The sequence below is a fragment of the Mytilus trossulus genome, chromosome 4 (assembly GCF_036588685.1).
Source record: "Mytilus trossulus isolate FHL-02 chromosome 4, PNRI_Mtr1.1.1.hap1, whole genome shotgun sequence".
Taxonomy (NCBI): Eukaryota; Metazoa; Mollusca; class Bivalvia; order Mytilida; family Mytilidae; genus Mytilus; species Mytilus trossulus.
Genome location: NC_086376.1, coordinates 68,488,666 through 68,509,619, shown reverse-complemented (window position 1 = coordinate 68,509,619; position 20,954 = coordinate 68,488,666). Strand labels below are relative to the sequence as shown.

The window sequence follows — 20,954 nt, the reverse complement described above, 5'->3', positions numbered from 1 at the left end:
GGACAATTATTAAAATACAGATATCTATAATTGCATCAAGAAAATACATCATTCATTTTTAATTTTATATCCGGGAAACGTTCATTCAAAGGTACAAATCTCAGTGTGCCATTTAAACCAGTGGAATGAAATGAAGAACATAATGTCTATAGCTAAATTTCATACAGAATGAACGAATCACTACCTTTTAGATACTCCACCTTAAATGTTTTAGAAAACATGATCAAGAACTTAATCAAGTTTGCGAAAGACTTCACTCACTGGCCATTTTTTCATTCAACTAACTGTCTTTGTTTAGAACGCACTTGATTATTCACAATTGACGATGAAACGCATAAAACTATAAGCACAGTAACGTTATTGAAAGAGGGACGAAAGATACCAAAGAGATAGTCAAACTCATAAATCTAAAACAAACTGACAACGCCATGGCTAAAAATGAAAAAGACAAACAGAAAAACAATAGTACACATGACACAACATAGAAAACTAAAGAATAAACAACACGAACCCCACCAAAAACGAGGGGGGATCTCAGGTGCTCCGGAAGGGTAAGCAGATCCTGCTCCACATGTTGCACCCGTCGTGTTGCTTATGTGATTACACATCCGGTAAATAGTCTAATTCGGTAGGTCACATTCATGAAAGGGAAGGGGATTGTAGTTACGACGTAAGGAACATATCCGATATAGTTTGTGAAACGGTTATTCCATAACGGTCAACCAACTCGTGATGGCGTCCGTAAAATTTACGAAGGGATGATTTCAACTTCACCATTTGGAACTCTTGGTTTAATAGCTTTTTTGTGAGCAGTAACCCTCTTTCAAGAAAATCATAATAGGAAATGCAAGCACGAGAATATCGTATCAATTATTGAATTGCTTCATTTGTATGGTTTTAGATCATTCCAAACAATGTGGAGACCATGCAGTAATATTTCTGTTGAATTGTGTTCTTGCGTGTCTACTTTTGCTCGGCTTGTGTAGCTTAATTTTTTTATTGATTAACTAAACCTTAACTTTCCATATACTAAAATTTGGTCTGCCATATTAATGTTTTTTTGCTAATTTAAAATGTTAAATGTAATCAAAGTTACATAAGTTATTTGAAAATAAATCAGAAATCAGAAATCACAGCACAACTGGAAAAAAAAAACCATATACTCCTACATCATCCACAAAAAGGGAACATTTTAGAAAAACAAAAATCCGTCATTCTCTTCTATTTGTACTTGCTTTAGAATGATTACTTTTAAAAATAAGATTAGAAAATCACTGTTAGTACGGATGATACGTGCAGAAAAATAAATACCGTTTATGTTATTCCTTTGGGTTATATATCGACATTATTATATTGGCTCTTTTTATGATTTAAAGAAAACAATATCACCTAGATCTTGTTAGCTTTTGTTGTATATCAATCAACGATATTTTTCGAAGTCTGGTAATAAATTGAGAAAAGAAACACAGGAACTATTCTGATATTAACGGGCCGCAAATGGTACCTATTGGCATATATAGAACCTGTCGATAAACTTTATTGCGGGGACGATAATAGATGTTGTAAAATGGAAATATTGTAAACATCCATCTCATCACTCTTTTAGTAAGTACATCTAGCATGTTTGCCCAATCTTAAAAGAAAAAGCTGTATTTAACATTATAGATGTGCTATACACAAGTTTATAGTATGAAGCTGTGGTATCGTAATTAGTATGTTGTAGAAATATGATAATGTAGGCTTTTTAAGATTTAAAACTATTCGAGGAACATGTAAAATGAAAAGTTAAGGATAAAAGAAAAACATCTATTTGTAATGTAAACGACCATTAATGCAGTTCTGACTACAAAGGATACCGGAAAGGAATTTTTAATATGTTTTAGATAATTACGTGTGTATGTATGACTTTTTAAAAAATTACTTAAAATATACTTATATATGAATTTAATAACTAAGGAACTCAAAAACTAAATTATTGATAGGGTATAATCAGCAGTTGATGATCCAACGAATTGGTTCTCAGACAGGTGACTTAAACAGGGTGTCACCCGAACCTTTCAAGGAAGTTATCAAGAATGCATTAATTCATTTGGTGCTGCCTGAGATATTTCCTGACGTTGCAGTTTATAAATAAATAAGTATAAATTTTGCCGCAGTTTATTTTTCTTGAATATCGAAAAGTGTTTAAAGAGTCCAAACGGTTCTACATAAACATGTTCACGTGGTAAGTTTGACTTTTAAAGGATATTAATTACAATCATTATGATTTTTTAAAAGAAGTTTTATTGAGGATCCGACTGATTTGTTGTTCTATAAGGGGGCATGATTTAAAGTGATCTTCTTTTCTTTTTGCATCTTTTAAGGGTTTTTGAGTATACAGTTGTCTACATCAAAAGATTATTGATTTTAATTTTTCCATCAATTTTTTTTTAACATAAAAAATAAATAAAAATACGCTAAATCAAAAAGCAAAATAAAGAAGGAGCAATCAAAATATAATGAGAAAACATATGTATATACTATTTTAATGTTTTGATTTAACTTCTCACAAATAAACAGTTTCTTAGTCGATTATTTAAATGTAACATCTGGTTTAAATAATTTAATATAAGCACGTGCCATAGAATACCTGTTATAAACTGATTGCCAAACATTTGAATATAAGTTATTAAAATAAGGTCAGTTTTAATATTTAAATACTCTAAATTCAAAATTAATTGGAGGTTTCTATGATTGCGAAATTATTGGACTGGGTAAGCAACACGAAACGGGTGACAACAAAATTTAAAATTGGGTTGTCAATATTTCTGAGCGTCTTTTAAAAAATCCCTTTCTTATTCTTACAACAATTTTTTTAGGAAATTGTAATTTGTACTCTTACCATTAAATCGTTATTAAAAAGAAAGAAAATCTAGGAAAAGGTTGTGATTTGTGAGTTAAATTTTGTTATGAATATATTTTTGGATTTTAATTGAGATTTTCAATATCTTACTAAATGTAGTCTTTGTATTGTGATTTTGCTCTTTTTGTTTGTATGTTTATGTGCACAGAGTAACAATGGTACACATGACTGGTGCTGAGATATATCTCTTAAACATCTTGCTTCTGAAAGAAATGTTGGTTATGTTTACCACTTTGTGACAATTAAAGGTTGAAATTGCCAAAATAAAATAAAAAATAATTTATTTTAAACATTTTAAATTGTCTAAATATACAATAGGATTGGAAATAAGTTATAACAACATAAGATAATCCTCTCCATATAAGTATAATAAACAAAATTTCAAGTTGACAGTAATTATAATATCAGTACAATAATGTTTAAACAGTAACAGTTGGATATATAATCTTTCTTTATTCTCACAAACCAAATTACAAAGGTATAGAGATAATTATACATATTTCAAAATTACATAAAAAAATAATGTACGAAAGTAGATAGAGGCATTCACAATTGTTCACCCAGAAAAATTCAATTTGTTATTGATCTCCTTAATAAGTTTACATAGTTCGTTCAGTTCTGAACATTTTTTTGAATTCATTAAGTCATAAAACTTCAATGTATTTGGACTATTTCTATAGTAAAATGCAATACATTGTTTTCTACAGTTATCAAAAGCTGAACAATTAAAAATGTAATGGTATTCATCACCAATGGCATCTGAATTACATAATACACATTTTCTGTTTTCTCTTTCTATTTTTTGCCATCTTCCAGTTTCTATTGGAAATTTCATGTTCAAAGTTCGAAATTTAAAAAATAAGGATATTTGCCTATCATCCAAAATATTAAAATATTTTTCAAACTCCAAAGTATCTTTAAATAAGCGATAATTTAATGCTTTTGGTGATTCCTGTAGGCTTGCTAGCCATTTTTGTTTGAATTGATCTATTAAATTCTGTTTGATGGTTACATGTAGCCATGTTTTATTTACAAAAAAGATATTGTCCCATACATATGACAAGCCACACGTGTCTAAAATTGACTTGACTTGTTTTAACCATAAAATATTTGTACCATATTTGGCATTTGCTAAGTTATACAAAATAAAAGGCAATTTGTCAGGTTTTCCGGTTACCAACTTGAACCAATAATTTATCATTCGTAACTTAATTGAAATATCAAATGGATATCTTCCCAATTCACCATAAATCATAAAATCAGGAGTAGACTTTTTTACTCGAAGTAATATTTTACAAAATTTAATATGAACCCTCTCGATTATTGAATTATTTCCAAAACCCCAAACTTCACACCCATACAGAAGTATTGGTTTAACAATTTTATCAAATAGATCAAGTTGGCATTCAATTGACAGATTATGTATTCTACCTTTTCGAATAATATCGTACATAGCATGTGTTGCTTTTTCACATTGCTTTTTTTTTAGCTCTTGAAAAATTTCCTGATCTAGACAGTAATACACCAAGATAAGTAAATTCACTCACAATATCTAGTATTATATTATTATACTTAAAAACAATATTTTGCGGTAGTCTACCTTGTGAAAAAATTACAATCTTACTTTTTTCCACATTTACTCTTAGTTTCCATAACTCACAATATTCATATAAGGAGTCCAGTTGTCTTTGTAAATCTATCTGAGATTCTGCCATTAAGACAGTATCGTCAGCATATAAAATGACAAACAATTTTAAATAAACATTTAACTCTATTTCTAACTCATCGAATACACTTTACCGCAATAGTAATCAAATAATCATTTGTATGGCGTATATGAAAATGTATATTTCTGAAAAGGATTGAGTCTTGTTCAACAGTATCTTCGTCTGTTTCAAATAAAATATGATAACGTTCTAATGATATAGCAGCTAAGTGTTTTTAAAGAGCTTTTTTAAAATTTATGTAGAGTATACATACGCATATATTATGAGGGGAGAAAAGTCACCTAAACATTTGAATAAAAATCTGACTTCACGGGGGGAAATCAATTACTTGCAGCATTTTTGTAAAATTAATTAAATGTATATTTCTATTAAAAATGTTTGTAGGAAATCCGTTTTTATGACCATTCTTGCATTTACCTTGTCCAATGGAAGAATATTGAATGAAAGAGATGGCATCCAGAGTACAGTGACATTTGGTCCGGTAAGACACTTATTGCGAGACCCAACGAAATTTGTGCCATTAAAAGTACCATCTCTTGATATAATCGAATTACTTAAAAAAGATTCAGAAAATGAGCAGAACTTAATAATGGAGGGGAATTTAGATGCCAGAAAAAGAGGTAAGTTTATAATCTAGTACTTAAACTTCTTTCGGTTGATTAGAAGAATCGTGATTTAGCCTTGATTAAACTGCAAACCTACCAAAAACAATAAAGTCAAATTTGTTTTGTTTGTCTTTTAACTATTTCCATTTTTTACTGTGCTTCAACATGTAAAACCGATCTGATTTTTAGAGTTTGCTCTAAACATGCTAAAGGATGTTGTTTTTAGCTATTGTCCCAGGTTGAAGAGAATTGCATGTGTTTATTTAGTTGATTACATCTACGTCATTTTGTCTCTGGTGGATAGTTGTCCTATAAGTTATCCCACCACATCTTTTGATTTTCATATCAACAATTCTTTAAACAGCTGTATCAATTATTCTGTAGTCAAGGGTTTGCCATTGGTCTGCCAAAATAGCTGTTTTTCTCTTATAATAGTTGTTTACGACATTTCGTTTCCTCGGGACCTTTTTAAGCTACCTATATTGTTTGAGTTTAATTTTTGAATACCGTATTGTGAGGTGTAAGTAGTTGTCCTCTTTTTGTTTTGTTGAATCTCATACCATATCCCCATATTTAAACTAATTAAAGTATGCAGTAAAACGTCTGTGGCTCTATATTTCTATAAGTCAAAAACGATTTTCTGCACAAAAAAATATAATAGTAAAATTAAAAGATATGGCATGATTGACAATGAAAACAATCTACCAGAGACCAACATGAAGTATATGAAAGTAAATATATAGATTGCCGTATGACCTTCAACATTATAAAACCCATATCGCAAAGCAAGCGATAATCGTTTGGCTAGCATTAAAACCAGGTTCAACCCACCATTTTTTACCCTTAGAATATCCGGTACCAAGTCAGGAAAATGGCAGTTTTTATCAAGTAGTTCGTTTCTTAGTATGTTGCATTGAAGTTTGTTTGTACACTTCAGTGTTTCTATTGTTACGTCGGTTTTCTCTTATAGTTAATGTGTTTTCCTCGGTTTCAGTTTGTAACCAGGATTTGTTTACTCTCCATCGATTAATGACTTTTGACCAGCGGTATACTACTTTTGCCTTTATTTAGGCTGCATTAAAAATGTCTTATTTCATCTCTGAAGATTCTCCTTAGTATGATTGTTTTATAATTTGAATTTCTTTCACATCAGTTTTTAAGAAACCCTTACATGATAATTGAATAGTTGACATTGCTGGGTTTAGAAATCTTAAATGAATAGTTATCAATAAAAAAAAAGGGTGTCTATACAATAGAAATGTAACCATCATATACAGACCATATAAAACTATCTCATTGTTTTAGGCATCGATACACCTGACGGTAACATGACTTCAATGTTTGGAGCTCATCTTATTACACAAAAGGAATCAGTTGTTATACACCAACAAGGATTTTTGTATGGCGACATTGTGCATCGTGCGATAGAATATGCAAAAGGAGAATACGATCTTTCCACTAGACAACCGGCAACTACAACTACACCTAGATCAGATAAAGAAATGGCGACAACTCCTTCACAAAATACTATCCAAACAACGGAAGAGAGATTACAACGAATTAAACGAAGTACAACAGTATTATTGTAAGTGTTACAAGCATCGACAGACACAACACCATTTGTGTTTATTTAATGTATTTCTAAATTGAATCAGTGTAAAACAATTATTATAATCAAATTTTAATATGTGAAACCTTTAATTTCAAGAATAATTTTGTCATCTTGTCCCGTCCAACATATTTCGTTACATTTTTATCAGGTACAGATCATTGATTGATTGATTGCTTAACACTGCATCTACAAAACAGTCTTTATTGCGGCGAAGGTAAAGAACTTCATATGACATCATATTTGATCAGCGAATTGACAAGGATGAGTTATAAAGTGCGAGTGTTATTGCAAATATGGCTGAGGATAACCATGTGTACCCTGAGCTACTCTCTTTATAAAAAGTCCTTGTTTACAAAATGAACAAAAGTTTCAGTACCAAAATGGTTTTTAAATCGCGCCTTTACTAAAAAATTATACCTGGTATCTATAAGGAGCCTTTTTTTTACAACAACTGCGTCGATGTCCGAGTATTTGCGATTTCTTCACCAAGGGTATCACCAATCATACAATTCTGTGTTGACATGATTTATCATTGATATGGTAATTACAACAAATGAACAGAAAAATGTCGAAATAAGAATAGATAAGCTAACTAAGTCACCTGTTATTGTTGGAAAAAACTTTCGGAATTTAGGTCCTCAATACTTTTTAACTTTGTATCTTTTAACTTTTATTCGAAATTCGAGTCGTGTGTAGTCGAAATCCGCGTCTGCTTGCTGTCATATGAGCTAGGGTCATACTCTTCTTGCCATTTATTTTGATATCGTTTTCGTAATTGAAATAAAGAAAATAGCTTACTTATAGACAAAAAGAGACCAGTTAGCAAAATGCTTCGCAAAACGTTCTCTACACAGACAGTAGAATGTTTAAACCGGTTCGTTATATTATTAAATATAATTTATTTTTGCAGGTCAGAAACAGACAGGGAACAGATAGATCGGTTCATATCAGAACTCCCAAACCCAAGCCTCATCAAACTCCCTTGTTCTTTCCGTGATATTGAATGTGACGCATCTGCGAAATACCGGACTATTGACGGATCATGTAATAACCTAGACCATCCGAATTGGGGGAAATCCTTCACTCCGTTTGACAGATTCTTAAAACCAGAATTTGCTGATGGTACACAATATTGTTTAGGATAGTTTACAATCAAATAGTTGCTATTGTTATAACTTTAGCCGAAATAGTGTTTGAAGAAAGAAAATAATAATCTCTGTGGAAATATGGTAAATGATAGGATTTCTATTGCAAAATTGTTGATAAAAGATTAAAAAAAAAAGGTAACAAATTGTTATTATAAGACTTGAACCTGATACAATTCCGATCACACACAGAACATCATGAATGCATTTATGGCTAGAGGATAATCCCATTAAAATTCATGAAAATTAAACTACAGTATGCTTTTCATCTTGGACAGAAAGTTAACAAAGTTGTCATATAGTAAAAATATATACAAATAAGAATAAGATTGCACATTCACAAATTATATCGCGTTCATTTCTTTTGTAGGAATACAAGAACCAAGAAAATTTGGAAAACTGAATGTACCATTAGAGGGACCACGTGAAATTAGTAACTTTGTTCACACAGCAAGTACAATAGCTGAACTTGATCCACCAATAAGTTCCTATATGATGACATTTGGTCAATTCTTGGACCATGATATAACAAAAACAGCTTTATCCAAAGGTATAACATTGTGAATTGTTTGAACAGTATACTTAACTATCTATAAATCCGATCTGTTTTTTCAACATAATATAAAAAAGAAGATGTCGTATGATTGCCAATGAGACAACTATCCACAAAAGACCAAAATGACACAAACATTAACAATTAAAGGTCACCGTACGGCCTTCATCAATGAGCAAAGCCCATACCGCATATAGTCAGCTATATAAGTCTCACCAGTGGCGTTCAAAGCATAACAGTTAACACCAAAGTTAGCATTTTTAAAAGGTGCAAATATACATACATACATAGATATAGGAAGATGTGATGTGAGTGCCAATGAGACAACTCTCCATCAAAGTAACAATTTAAAAAGTAAACCATTATAGGTTAAAGTACGGCCTTCAACACGGAGCCTTGGCTTACACCGAACAACAAGCTATAAAGGGCCCCATACATACATACATACATACATGTCATTCTAGGTGACGATAAACCTCTAAAATGATACGTGGATGGATTTATATTGCAAATTATATTAAGGTGAGCTAACTGTGTGTTGTGTACAGAGGTCATAATTCTTGATTAATCTTTATTTGGGGGGGGGGGGGGGGAGTTGAAATGCATTTTTGTTAGCAATAGAACGTCAATGGATATGGGGTGTCCTTCCATAAAACAAAATAACTCACAGCAAAAGCACATTCAAAGCAGAGAAGCAACGCGTCTATTGCTATTATTCATCTCAAAATCACTGCAAGCACCATGCTTTTTAATATAATTTTCTTTTATATAGTGTTTAATTTCATGCTACGAATTTTCAATTGAAGTACAATGATAAATTTTCATATTATTTCAATTACAGGATCATATCCTTTTAATTTGGACTGTTGTAACCTTGAAAGGTAAGTATTGAGTCACCAATCATACAAAACGGTTCTGCGGGGGTAACCATACATTAATTAATAATGCGTGTCTCTCTATCTCCGGTTTAAGAAACAAAATATTATAAACAATACTCTTAATTAGTAACCAAAAACACAGTAAGAACTCTTTTAAATTTGAAGAACTTAATATCACAAAATATAATTCGAAATTCACAACACGTCATTCGATTTTTAAGACATACAGCTAGATTTGAAAGAATACAAATTTGAATTTTAAAAATTTCACAGCTTTATTAAACCACAAAAAGCACACACACACACAAGGTGGTTTTTTTAACAGCTATGTCAAAAAACCAACAATATTTCATTAATCTTTAACGGGTTTTGGATATAATTATAACCAAATTGAATAATACCTTTATGCATTGTAGACAACAGAACCCTAGGAATCCAAATTGTTTCACGTTCTCTATACCTGGTGATGATCCTTACCATCGGAAAATACTCGGAAACAATAGGAGATGTATGAATTTTGTCAGGTCGCAAGCGGCATCTGACCTTGGTTGTAACTTTGGTAAGTTTGTAATTTTACAAAACAAGACATATACAGGTGTCAGAATAGTATCTTTGATTTTACACTAATAACACTCACATCTGAAGATTGTCCATGCATGAATTTGACCATTATTTGGTCATACTACTTATATATATAAATGGTTTTTAAATATGCAGGTTTAAGTGTCCCTGATAAATTAAGGTAGACCTAGAAAAGCGCATCGGATGCACGAAATGTTTATGTTTGATGAACTGTATATTGATATTTCAGGTTACCGAGAACAGTTTAATGAACTTACACATTATATCGATGGTTCTGGTGTTTATGGTTCTACTGTTACAGAGTTAAATACATTAAAAGATCCTGATGACAATGGTAAAGTATGAACAAATGCTCCCTATTTGAAATATTCGGAACATAAGTTTAAACAGCAGCAACACAATTAAAAAAAAAAAAGTAATTGGCGCTGCTGTGCAGACAGTACAACTTGCTTTCATATATTAATCATATAAACAATATAATTGTTTCATCCATACCGAAGTCTACTGTTTATTCCATTGAACTAGGAATTTTATAAATGAAGAAAAAAGAGTTAACATATATTATGCAGCTACACTTCCGCGATATAAATTATTACATGTATAATTCAAGGTGCATAATCGAATAATAGATTGGACTTGTTCGTTCATGAACTTCCCATGCTATGAAAATCAAATCTGGTTTGAAAAAGAGGCCAAGTATTACTACAGTAATGAAGTTTAATGTACCGTACATTTTGTTTTCCTTTTGCTGTTGGTACAGAAGTTTTAACATAGAAAGAACAGTTGTTAAAATACGATTAAAATTCAGCCTGCGCTTTTCATTTTGATTAATTTATTTTAAATGTTGAAGAGTTCGCAAATACCAAAGAATACAATTTTGAGTGTGCCTAGATGTGATTTATCTTCTTGCCTGCCATTACTTTTCATGTTGTCGTCTTTATCAGTAATGATAGAAATTCGCTAGAAATTCCTACCGTGCAAGTAATCATGAAGAAGACAACTAACTTTACCAAGCCTTTCAATGAAGCTTTAATGGCTTTCAAAGTTGAATACAGCACGGTTAATATTTATTCGCACAAACATGCTGCCTATCATATTCAAATTTGCGCAAATATAACTCTTCCAGTAAAATGTCTTTGCTCATTCTATATAAAACATTTTTATGAATACAGGAATGATGTTGGTTTCGTCGGATGATAAGCTGCCACTTAACTTCAATGATCCTAGTTGTACCTCGGATACGAATAAGAAATGCTTTAGAGCAGGTAATTTTAAATTGTGTACTAAAAAGTATATTTTTATGTCAAAACGAGGGGCCTTAATGGCCGAGTGGTCTAAAGTAAAACATTTTTTTCTCAAACAAACATCATCATATTAAATTTTGTTATAATTGGAAAACTGATATCATTGTGTATGAGACACAGACATACGTGTATAAAACGTCTTGTTTCATCTTGTTTGTAACTAAATGAGGTCTACATGATATGTCCTGACATACTGTTGTGAATTCTGCAGAATAGTTGGATTTTTAAATCTATATAATGAAATAATATGTTAATTTTTTTTTCTTTAAACATGAAATTCAAAAATCTAGATTATTTCAGTTTACATGTTGACGGCATTGCATGCTATTTAACTACAAAATGTTAATAAATGATACAAAACAATAGTCCGTTACCATTACTTTATTTCAATATTTTTCTTCTCTACAGGTGACGTGAGGGCCAATACACAACCTGCCCTCAGTTCCCTTCACACTATCTGGGTAAGAGAGCACAACCGAATTGCCCAGCATTTCAAGAATAGTCCCGAATGTTATAACTGGACTGGACAACAAATTTTCGAGGAAACTAGACGCTACGTTGCAGCTGAAATTCAACACATCACCTATAATGAATTTTTACCCAAACTACTAAGCATAGAAATCCGTGAACAATTTGGTTTGGTACCATCATTGGATGGGCATTTTATTGATTATGACCCCACCGTGCGGCCAATGATCCGAAATTCGTTTTCTTCAGCAGCATATAGAATGGGACATAGTCTTATAAGGGATAAATTTGCCTTTCCCAGCAGTGCTTTTGATCTTCACGTGCATTTGAACAAACCTGATTTATTGTACGAACCGAGTGGAATAGAACGTTGCACACGAGGTATGTATGAAAATCCAGGACAAAAAATTGACGAGAAGATGACGAGAGAAATCACTTGGAAATTGTTTGAAACAGTAGCAGGTAATGGTGGAGATTTGGCGGCTTTCAATATTCAGCGAGGTCGTGATCATGGACTTCCGCCATATACTACTTGGCTACACTGGTGCACAGGAAAAACAGTCGAAGCTGAAAATTTTACCCCAGGTGTAGAAGGGGGTCTCTTTCATCATGGTGCAGTAGCCGCGGAAAAATTGAGTAAGGCTTATGCGTAAGTATACCACCGGAAGTAAAAAGTGGGATACGACTGACCCAATGCAATATCAGCTGTTAATTACTTTATTTAATAACAACATAATCCATATTTTTATCAAAACTATTGTGGTCAAGAACAAACAAACAATGAATGTGGGAATGAAAATGGGAAATAGGTCAAAGAGACAACAACCTGACCAAAGAGCAGACGACAGCCGTATGCCACCAATGGACCTTCAACACAGCGAGGAAATACAGAACCCGGATACTAGTACATAAACACACGAGTATTAGATGGAGACTTGCTATAAAGAAATAATTAAAAGGAAGTTAAAAAAAGTATACCTTTTGATACTTTTTGTGCAATTGCTATTATCATAATACTACCTCAATGCAAATTTCTATTCTTGAATCCAATTAAACAGAGTTTGAGACGTTGAGTTATGTTTTTATTGTAATGCGTTTTGAAATAATATGTGTCTTTTGTTATAAAAATGATTTTTTTTTAAATTGAAATTATACATCATTGTTTATACAATTGACATTATATATTTATATAATTGTTCACCCCTACAATATTTTCTATGTGTACATTAGAATCAACAACAAAAAATATTTATAAAGACTTTTTTGTAGGTATACTTGTGATATAGATTTGTTTGTTGGAGGTATATCGGAAGATCCTTTACCAGGCAGCAGATTAGGACCAACATTTACATGTATTCTAGCTTTACAGTTCAGAGCCCTTAAATATGGCGATAGATTCTTCTATGAGGGGAATACTCCACTCAATCTACATCCATTTACACCACAAGAACTTGAAGGTTTCCGTCCAATATCAATGGCAAAGATAATATGTGAAAATACAAATATTGAACAGATACCACAAGATGTATTTTTAGAACCATCATTGAGGTAGGTTAGTTTTTACTGTTCACATCTAAAATAGCATAGAACCCTCAGTCAAAAATAAAAACAAAAACTAGCAAACAAACAAACAAACAGACATATGATAGTCAAGAAAAAGAAAAGACAACCCAAACATAGCTGAAATAACCTTGATCAAGTTTCTGAACTGTCAATTTTATAGTTATTAAGCAATAAAATTTAAACAATGTTCATGTATTATTTTGATTTATTCTTTAAACTAGTCATATGCTTTCAAGTTTGGGATCACATGCTTAAAGCAAAGTGAATTCGTTTCTTTCTAACCAACGACATTTACGTTTTATTTTCAGCAATCCACTTCGAAATTGCTCGGATCTTCCCGATATCTGTTTCCCTAAGAATGGTGGATGGAGCGATTGGAAGGATAGTTGTTGTAGTAACTGTTGTACCAGACAACAATACCGATCATGTGATAACCCTCCACCCAATGAATGCGGGAAACCATGTGAAGGATACGACTTTAGATACAAAAACGCGTGTCATTATGGCGGCGGACATGGGGGATGTTGTCACTACGGTGGTGGTCATCACGACGGCCATTAGATTCATCATCATGTAAACAGCTTAACCTTCACAAATGTTAGTTAAATTTAAAAAAATGGTCTTCTAATCTTAATCAGTTTTACAGCCCGTGTCACTATGGCGGCGGACATGGAGGCTTCTGTCATTAAATTGGAGGATAATATCACTATGTTTATTAGATTCTTCATATTCTAACAGTAGAATGAGATAAACATTTTCAAAAATAGTTAGTAATAATGTCGGTCTTAACGTTTCATAATGTGCTAAAAATACAATTAATATTGAAGTCTTGTCATATCCTTTCTTTTTTTCTGTATTAATATCATGATTTGTGTAATATACCTAGTATTCGTTTTGTAATGTCATTTTTTTTCTTTGTGTATGGCCAGTCATATTTTTCGATTCTTCTTTAGTTACTTAAATTTTCATTTTAGAAAAAAAATAAACTGCATGAATCACGAAAACTGCACTTCACTTCTCTGACATTTCACTTTGATAATAATCCAGTCTGTGCCTTTGAATGGAACAATAACTGCCCGTCCTTCCGAAGCAACCAAGTTCACCCTGTTTTATGGTGTGATACGTGTTTCTGAATCTTTATTCTATGTGTAAGTGTTCCGTTGTTTAGCATTGGGTTTTTTTGCCATTGAGTCGAAATATTATTTTCTGCCAATGTTATTTATTGCCCCTTAGTTTATTACTTCGTTTTGTCATATAAATATATTGGCTACTGATTCAATTACATTTCTTGGATAATATGTGCTGGTGGTTGTTAATATCGTTGCTTAAGTTAAATTGTCCGCTTAATGACAATTTTAAAGGAATCTGAAATGAACTTAATAATGTAATTCAAGTACCATATTGCACATTTACACGCAACCGTAGACGACAGATGTACAGACCAGAAACAAAATAGCTTTGTTCGAGCCATTGCAGTCAAAGTGTACATCAGCATTTTATTAGTTTCTCTTCTACCTGTACTTTGTGTAATATGGGAAGTTCTGAACGTGAAGAAAGTCACCTTTATGACATTATGATACTGATTTTAGATTTGGTAACAAAATTGCAGACATAATTTAACATCGAAGAATTAAAAAATAATACGTGTAGCATAAAGAGGATACTTATGGTAGACGCGACGAATAAATCAGAAACCCTGTTGAAACAGCAAGTGTAAGAGTATGTAGTTATTTGATAAATATTTTATTTCCGTTAGAGTTTACGAGTTAGAATTTAATTTAATATTCTATGTCTTTGTGGTACCATTCTTGAGGCTCCGTGAAATTAAGGCGATATTATCAGCACAAGTGAACTCCTTATATAGTTCTTAACCGACCATTTTCAGTTTTGAATGTATTATTATTACAACAGCTTGATCAAACAAACCAAAAAAGATATCTGGAGGTTAAACAAGGAATAATATAAAGATGTAGGTTTTTTTTAAACGAGAGTTCATTATTCAATCATTTTATTATTTCTGATAAATATTTCTCATTTCACCAAGTTGAACTCTAAAACCAAAATAAATCCCATAACATAAAAGTATTTTGCAGGAGTGCAAAATGTGTAAATATTAAAAGTTAAAACAACCCACCAACAATAAGGATAGTATCATGATCAAGTACAATTAAAAATCAAAAGTTCTTTTCCACTTTGGTTTGAGATGAACAGCATGTTACTACTGTTGTCAAAGTACATAGCTCGTGGATGATGAATACCATTTACTTCTGTCAATACAATGTCCAAAAATGTTCCATCAGGTGTTATGCGATGTATATTGTGGCTGTCTTTTCCAGCAACATATAAGTTTCCAAGCTGGTCTGTGGCAATTTTCTTTGGGTTTTTAAGATTTGGAGACTTGTAACTGTAGACTTCTGACCCATCAAGTTTGATACGGTGAATACTGGAAAAATCGGAATACACTAAATCACAATTACTGACTGACAGGAGATAGCAAAATTTCTCACCTCTGCTAAATATTGTTGACATTAAATTACCATCGTGATCTAAAATGTAAACAATTCTATCCATCCCACCCACAAATATTTTGTCGTCGGTTGCAGCTATTCCACGTTTTTCATCACTTCCCGCCATTTTGATTTCCTTACCAGAAACCTGTTTCATTGTATCAATGAACTGAATGGAGTTAGTGTTGGGTAAAACAACTACAGCTTGATCGCTTCGAGGTAGGACAACAATATCCCATGGTGCACCTTTAACTTCTATGTTGGCAAGATATTCTCCACTTTTCTTGAAAACAAGAACTTGAGGCATGTGATGATTCCAGTCACAGTTGCAGAGTAATAGCTTGTCACCTGACACCGCCATACCCGTAATGAACGCCTGTTTGTCAATAGCAGTCATGTCTATTTTCTTGTGCAAATGAAAAGTTTGGTAAAATTTGTAATCTTCTGCATGAAGCTTGAATTTTTCGGTACAAAGGTTATTCTTGGGAACAACAGAACCAAGAGACAAGAACGAGAAGAGTTCCTCTGGAATCTTATGTTCTATTGATAGTGATCTCATCCGCGCAATTTTCCCTATTTGCTGATTGGTCAAGTCATGTAACGCCATTTTTAATTTGTGCATGAAAAGGAATGCTTGTTTGTCGGAACCATGGTTGCTTATAAATTGAATTTGTTTCTTATAAACGCTGACGACTTCCTTGTCTGTTTCTGCTTGGTTCTTTTCTTCATTTAACTTGATTGACATTTCTTCCTGCATACGATCTAAATCCTGAAATATGGCTACCTCCAGCGTGTCTAAATGCTGTAGTATATTGGACTTGAATCTCTTTATTGACTTTTTTACATCTTCGACATCTCCTTTAATGGAGGCTGTATTAGATACCCTATCTTCTGTAATGCTTGTTAGAGTTTCGATAGCATGGTCAATCTCCGTTTCTACATCCTTAAATGGTTGTGATGTTTTAACATTTTTGGAACATGTTTTAATGGTGTGTATCTTACAGGATCTATGCAGTTTAGTTGACATACATTCGTGACAACATATTGCATTGTGGTCTTTACAAAAATATTCAAAAGGATGACCTTCATGCTTCTCGCAAAACTGGATCCCTGTCAGTGGATTTGAATGACAGGAACGTGCAACCTGTAACTCTATAATGTGATGACGCTTGGTTGCTTTCATAGACAAATGACAATCAGTACATGCTTGGCACATCGATTCTTCACAATCGGTACACCATTTTGATGCCTCGGTCTTTTTATTTCTTTGAGAACATGGTTCACATGACCACGATGCAGCTGTTGCCATGACAGTTCTACAAAGAAAATTAAACTTAAAGCTTATATGAAAGAAAGAAGATATAATGCAGATATTTTTAAAAAAAAAATAGGGAATTTTGAAATCAAATTCTAGTTATAATTCTTGCTGTTTAAACTCAACAGGTCCTTAACGGGTCGTAAGCTAGTAGAGTGGTCCAGTACATCCCTTTTTAAAAAAAAGTATGTTTGGCGTGACACCATTTTTGAACAAAGAAATGTCTGGCCCTTTTCATACTGACACTAAAACCTTGTTACGTGATAAGTGAGGTGATATTTTCTTATTAGATCATACTAACAAAGTCAGTTAACCGATCACTAGAGGGCTAAATCGTTAGACTTAAAGACGGGTTTTCCGTTTCCTCAATTCAGCTATAATTTAATCATGATAATAGCATTAAAAAATCTGGAAACAACACGTTTAACAATTTAATGGGTCCGAAGCGCTTTTCTGGATCTACCTTCATCAGGAACACTCAAAGTCTAACATTTTAAATCCGTAGATGTATAAGTACCGAGACCGTTGAATAGCAAAATAACAAAAATATCTGAAATAAACAGCCAAATTCATCTTAAGTCAACTTTGACTGAGGGAGTTGAAACTTTATTTTTTTTGTAATAATTTCAAAATTTATAAACGGACAATTTTAGAAGTTTGTTAAATCATGTCAGTACCGAAGTACTGACTACTGAGCTGATGATACTCCTCGGGGACTAATAGGTGACTAAAAGTCCACAGCAGAGGCATCATCCCAATAATAATAATAAACATTAAATTCAAATTCAAATATATTTTATTGCTAATTAAAGCGCCCACAAGAAGCAGAACAATCAATTACATCCAAAAGATTACAAGTGATTCAATATGATAAAGACACAGTGTTATATCTTTTTTTTTTTTTTATGAAGACAAGTAGAAGAATACATGTAGTGTTTAATAATATAACTAGGTTATAAAAAAGGAGGGTCACTGGGCATTACTATATCTACTAATCATTTAAGGAAACTTTCCTATATGAGGATAAATTTTCCAATAATTCTCCTAGTTTCTGGCGTATGAAAATATCTTCAGAAGACATTATAGCCAAATAAATTGTGATTTAATAGCTAAACCACTAAAAAATTTAAACCGTTGTTTCATTTCATTTGAAAAGTTGATACGAATATTTGAAAGTTTGTGGCACCGAAGAAGAAAATGAATTCCATACTCAACCGCAGTACCACACAATTTACAGATACGTTCTGACACTGTCAGATTTTTGTACATTTCCCTCTCAATCTCTAAATTCTGATTACTGATACGGAATTTCGTTAAGTAATTTCTATTTCTAAACTTTTCCTGCAAAAGGTAATTTTCTAAGCAAAATCTGCTTTTAAAAAGTCTATAAGTTCTAAGCTTGTTACCTTACCATATAGTTTATTGCCTCTGGAATCATTATTAAGCTTAGTTTGCCATATTAAATCATATTTTGATTGCATCTTTTTGCTTAAATAGTTTTTTAACTTCGTCTTTAAATTAATTGCATAATTTCATTGATGCTTAAGTATTTAAATAAAGTTTGAATACTGGTATACCAGCTCTTTTTCTGCTAATCATGTAGAGATCAACACGTTTAATAATTTAATGCGTCCGAAACGATTTTCTGGATTTACCTTCATCAGGAACGCTCAAAACCAAACATCTGAAATCCGAGGATGTATAAGAACCGAAACCGTTGAATAGCAATATGACAAAAATACCTAAAATAAATAGCCAAATTCATCGTAAGTCAACTTTGCCTGAGGGAGTTGTAACCTTAGTTTTTGTAATAATTTCAAAATTTATAAACGGACAATTTCAGAAAAATTTGTTAAATCATGTCAGTACCAAACTGACTACTGAGCTGAAGATACCCTCGGAGATTAATAGTCCTCCAGCAAAGAGATCGACCCAGTGATGTAAAGAATTGGAAACAACACGTTTAAATAATTTAATGCGTCCGAAGCGCTTTTCTGGATTCAATTGTAGCGTATTGAACTGAACTATTAATTTATCCAAAACTAAAAGGAACACAATAGCCAGTGATCGGTTGGGTTTGCCGCAGTTATTTTTTTTTAAATTAGAGGGAACAGAGAAGCGTCTTTTATTTTCCTGATCGGGGCTTTTAAAGGCGTAAAGGTGTTTTTATGCATTTAGGAGAGAATGTTTACTAACATTCATGCACGATGGAGCACAAATAACTTAAAGATTATCAACCAATTTTTCTAATGAGATCCAAAAAGGTTATATTTCAATTTTATCATAAATGACAGCAAATGACATACAGAATTATTGTTCTTCAGAAGTATTTTTGGAGCGAATATCTCCTTCTGGTTTAGAAAATCCTTGACCTTTAACCCAGTGTTTTTCTGGAGAACGCAAATATCTTAAACACAATTTTCTATAGGACTCAGAAAGAAAATAATAGTTCAGTTTGTTCGCTAAAGAAATGCTGACATTTGATGTGATTTATTCAGCCACTGCCCCTTTTCAACTTTCTGTTTAACTGATTTGTTATTGTTATTGTTTACAGTGAATTATAAATAGATTCTACAACTACACCGCATAGTTGGGTCAACGACCAGGAAAATCAATAACATTTCATTTGATAACATGATTTTCCAACAAAAGTCAAACATCATCTGTGACTTAAATGACTCAATTATATGCAAAAAATATACAAAAAAGATGATGCTATAGAATACATTAATTTAGATAGAAATTACCTTTTCTTTTACCACATCAGCGTGTACATTTGTGCATTATACATATCCAAGGGAAATAACTCGTGAAAGTTTAAATATTGTCGATTTTATTGATTTGCATTGAGAAATTTATACAGACGATTTTTGTTACTAGAGTCTTACTAGTCTATTGACATCAGTGCTTTTAAAAGATACAAATAAAACAAGCCCTTTAACTAACTATTTGATTTTATTGAAGACCCATCCTAAAAGAGTTACAGTTTAACCAAAGACTTAACTATTGGTATTTGCTTCTTCTATAATTATTCTAAACATTCTCAATTCAGGAGTAAGAACAAAGATAAGTTTGCTCAGAGTCTGTAATATTCGTTTGAAGATAATAGACTTATAATTTGGTATGCTTAGATACACATTTATTTTACAAAAGTCTCATCAGATGCTCAAACAAGAATTTTAAAAGGCCAAATCAAATATGAAGTTGAAAAGCATTTAGGACGCAAAATTTCAGAAAGACTTTGCCAAGTACAGTCACACCTAAGATAATCTATTTCATTGAATTGTTTGAAAAAACTAAGAATTTTTCTACTCCAAGTTTTGTGAACTGCTTATTTATAAATATATACGATTTATATTCATATCACATGAACATGTTCTCATACTGATATGCTTGTAATATTTCCACTAGTTGTCTAAGCTGATCTGTCATATTTGTTCTTTGTAAAAAAAAATTAAAAAAAATCCAAAAATAATGGTTTCACAGAAGCATATGAACATAATTGTTAATATGGTAAATTGGTTAGAAAAATTGATAAAACATTATCATTGACAAATTAGGTGCTTTTTCATCGAAGTTGCCGAATACAATAAAAAAAAAAAAAAAAACAGCGGCAAAAAACTCTTTAAAGTGTTTCAAATCAAAGTCCTTAATAAATGTCGAAGGATTGCAGTGTCCATTTTTTCATGTTATTAATAGAATTATATATTTAATAGCCGATTTTTGAAACTCAAATTAGAATTGCATGTTTAAATATCGTTAATGAATTATGGAAGTCGTTACTGTACGAAAT

At 32.0% G+C, this 20,954-nt stretch overlaps 2 protein-coding genes across 2 annotated transcripts; one reads left to right on the top strand and one right to left on the bottom strand.

The window, feature by feature from the left end:
• The first annotated feature begins 2,180 nt into the window (after positions 1 to 2,180).
• Positions 2,181 to 14,220, top strand: LOC134715820 (peroxidase-like protein). The gene is made up of 12 exons (XM_063578302.1): positions 2,181 to 2,224; positions 5,014 to 5,249; positions 6,540 to 6,819; positions 7,757 to 7,968; positions 8,362 to 8,541; positions 9,386 to 9,425; positions 9,839 to 9,981; positions 10,234 to 10,338; positions 11,177 to 11,269; positions 11,717 to 12,425; positions 13,046 to 13,324; positions 13,648 to 14,220. The coding sequence occupies exons 1-12, from the start codon at positions 2,214 to 2,216 to the stop codon at positions 13,898 to 13,900; spliced, it is 2,541 nt and encodes an 846-aa protein (XP_063434372.1). The 5' UTR covers positions 2,181 to 2,213; the 3' UTR covers positions 13,901 to 14,220.
• A 1,110-nt stretch (positions 14,221 to 15,330) lies between these two features.
• Positions 15,331 to 19,969, bottom strand: LOC134715821 (uncharacterized). Its single transcript, XM_063578304.1, has 2 exons — positions 19,909 to 19,969; positions 15,331 to 17,162 (listed from the first exon to the last, which is right to left on the bottom strand). The coding sequence occupies exon 2, from the start codon at positions 17,153 to 17,155 to the stop codon at positions 15,497 to 15,499; it is 1,659 nt and encodes a 552-aa protein (XP_063434374.1). The 5' UTR covers positions 17,156 to 17,162; positions 19,909 to 19,969; the 3' UTR covers positions 15,331 to 15,496.
• Between the last annotated feature and the right edge of the window lie 985 nt (positions 19,970 to 20,954).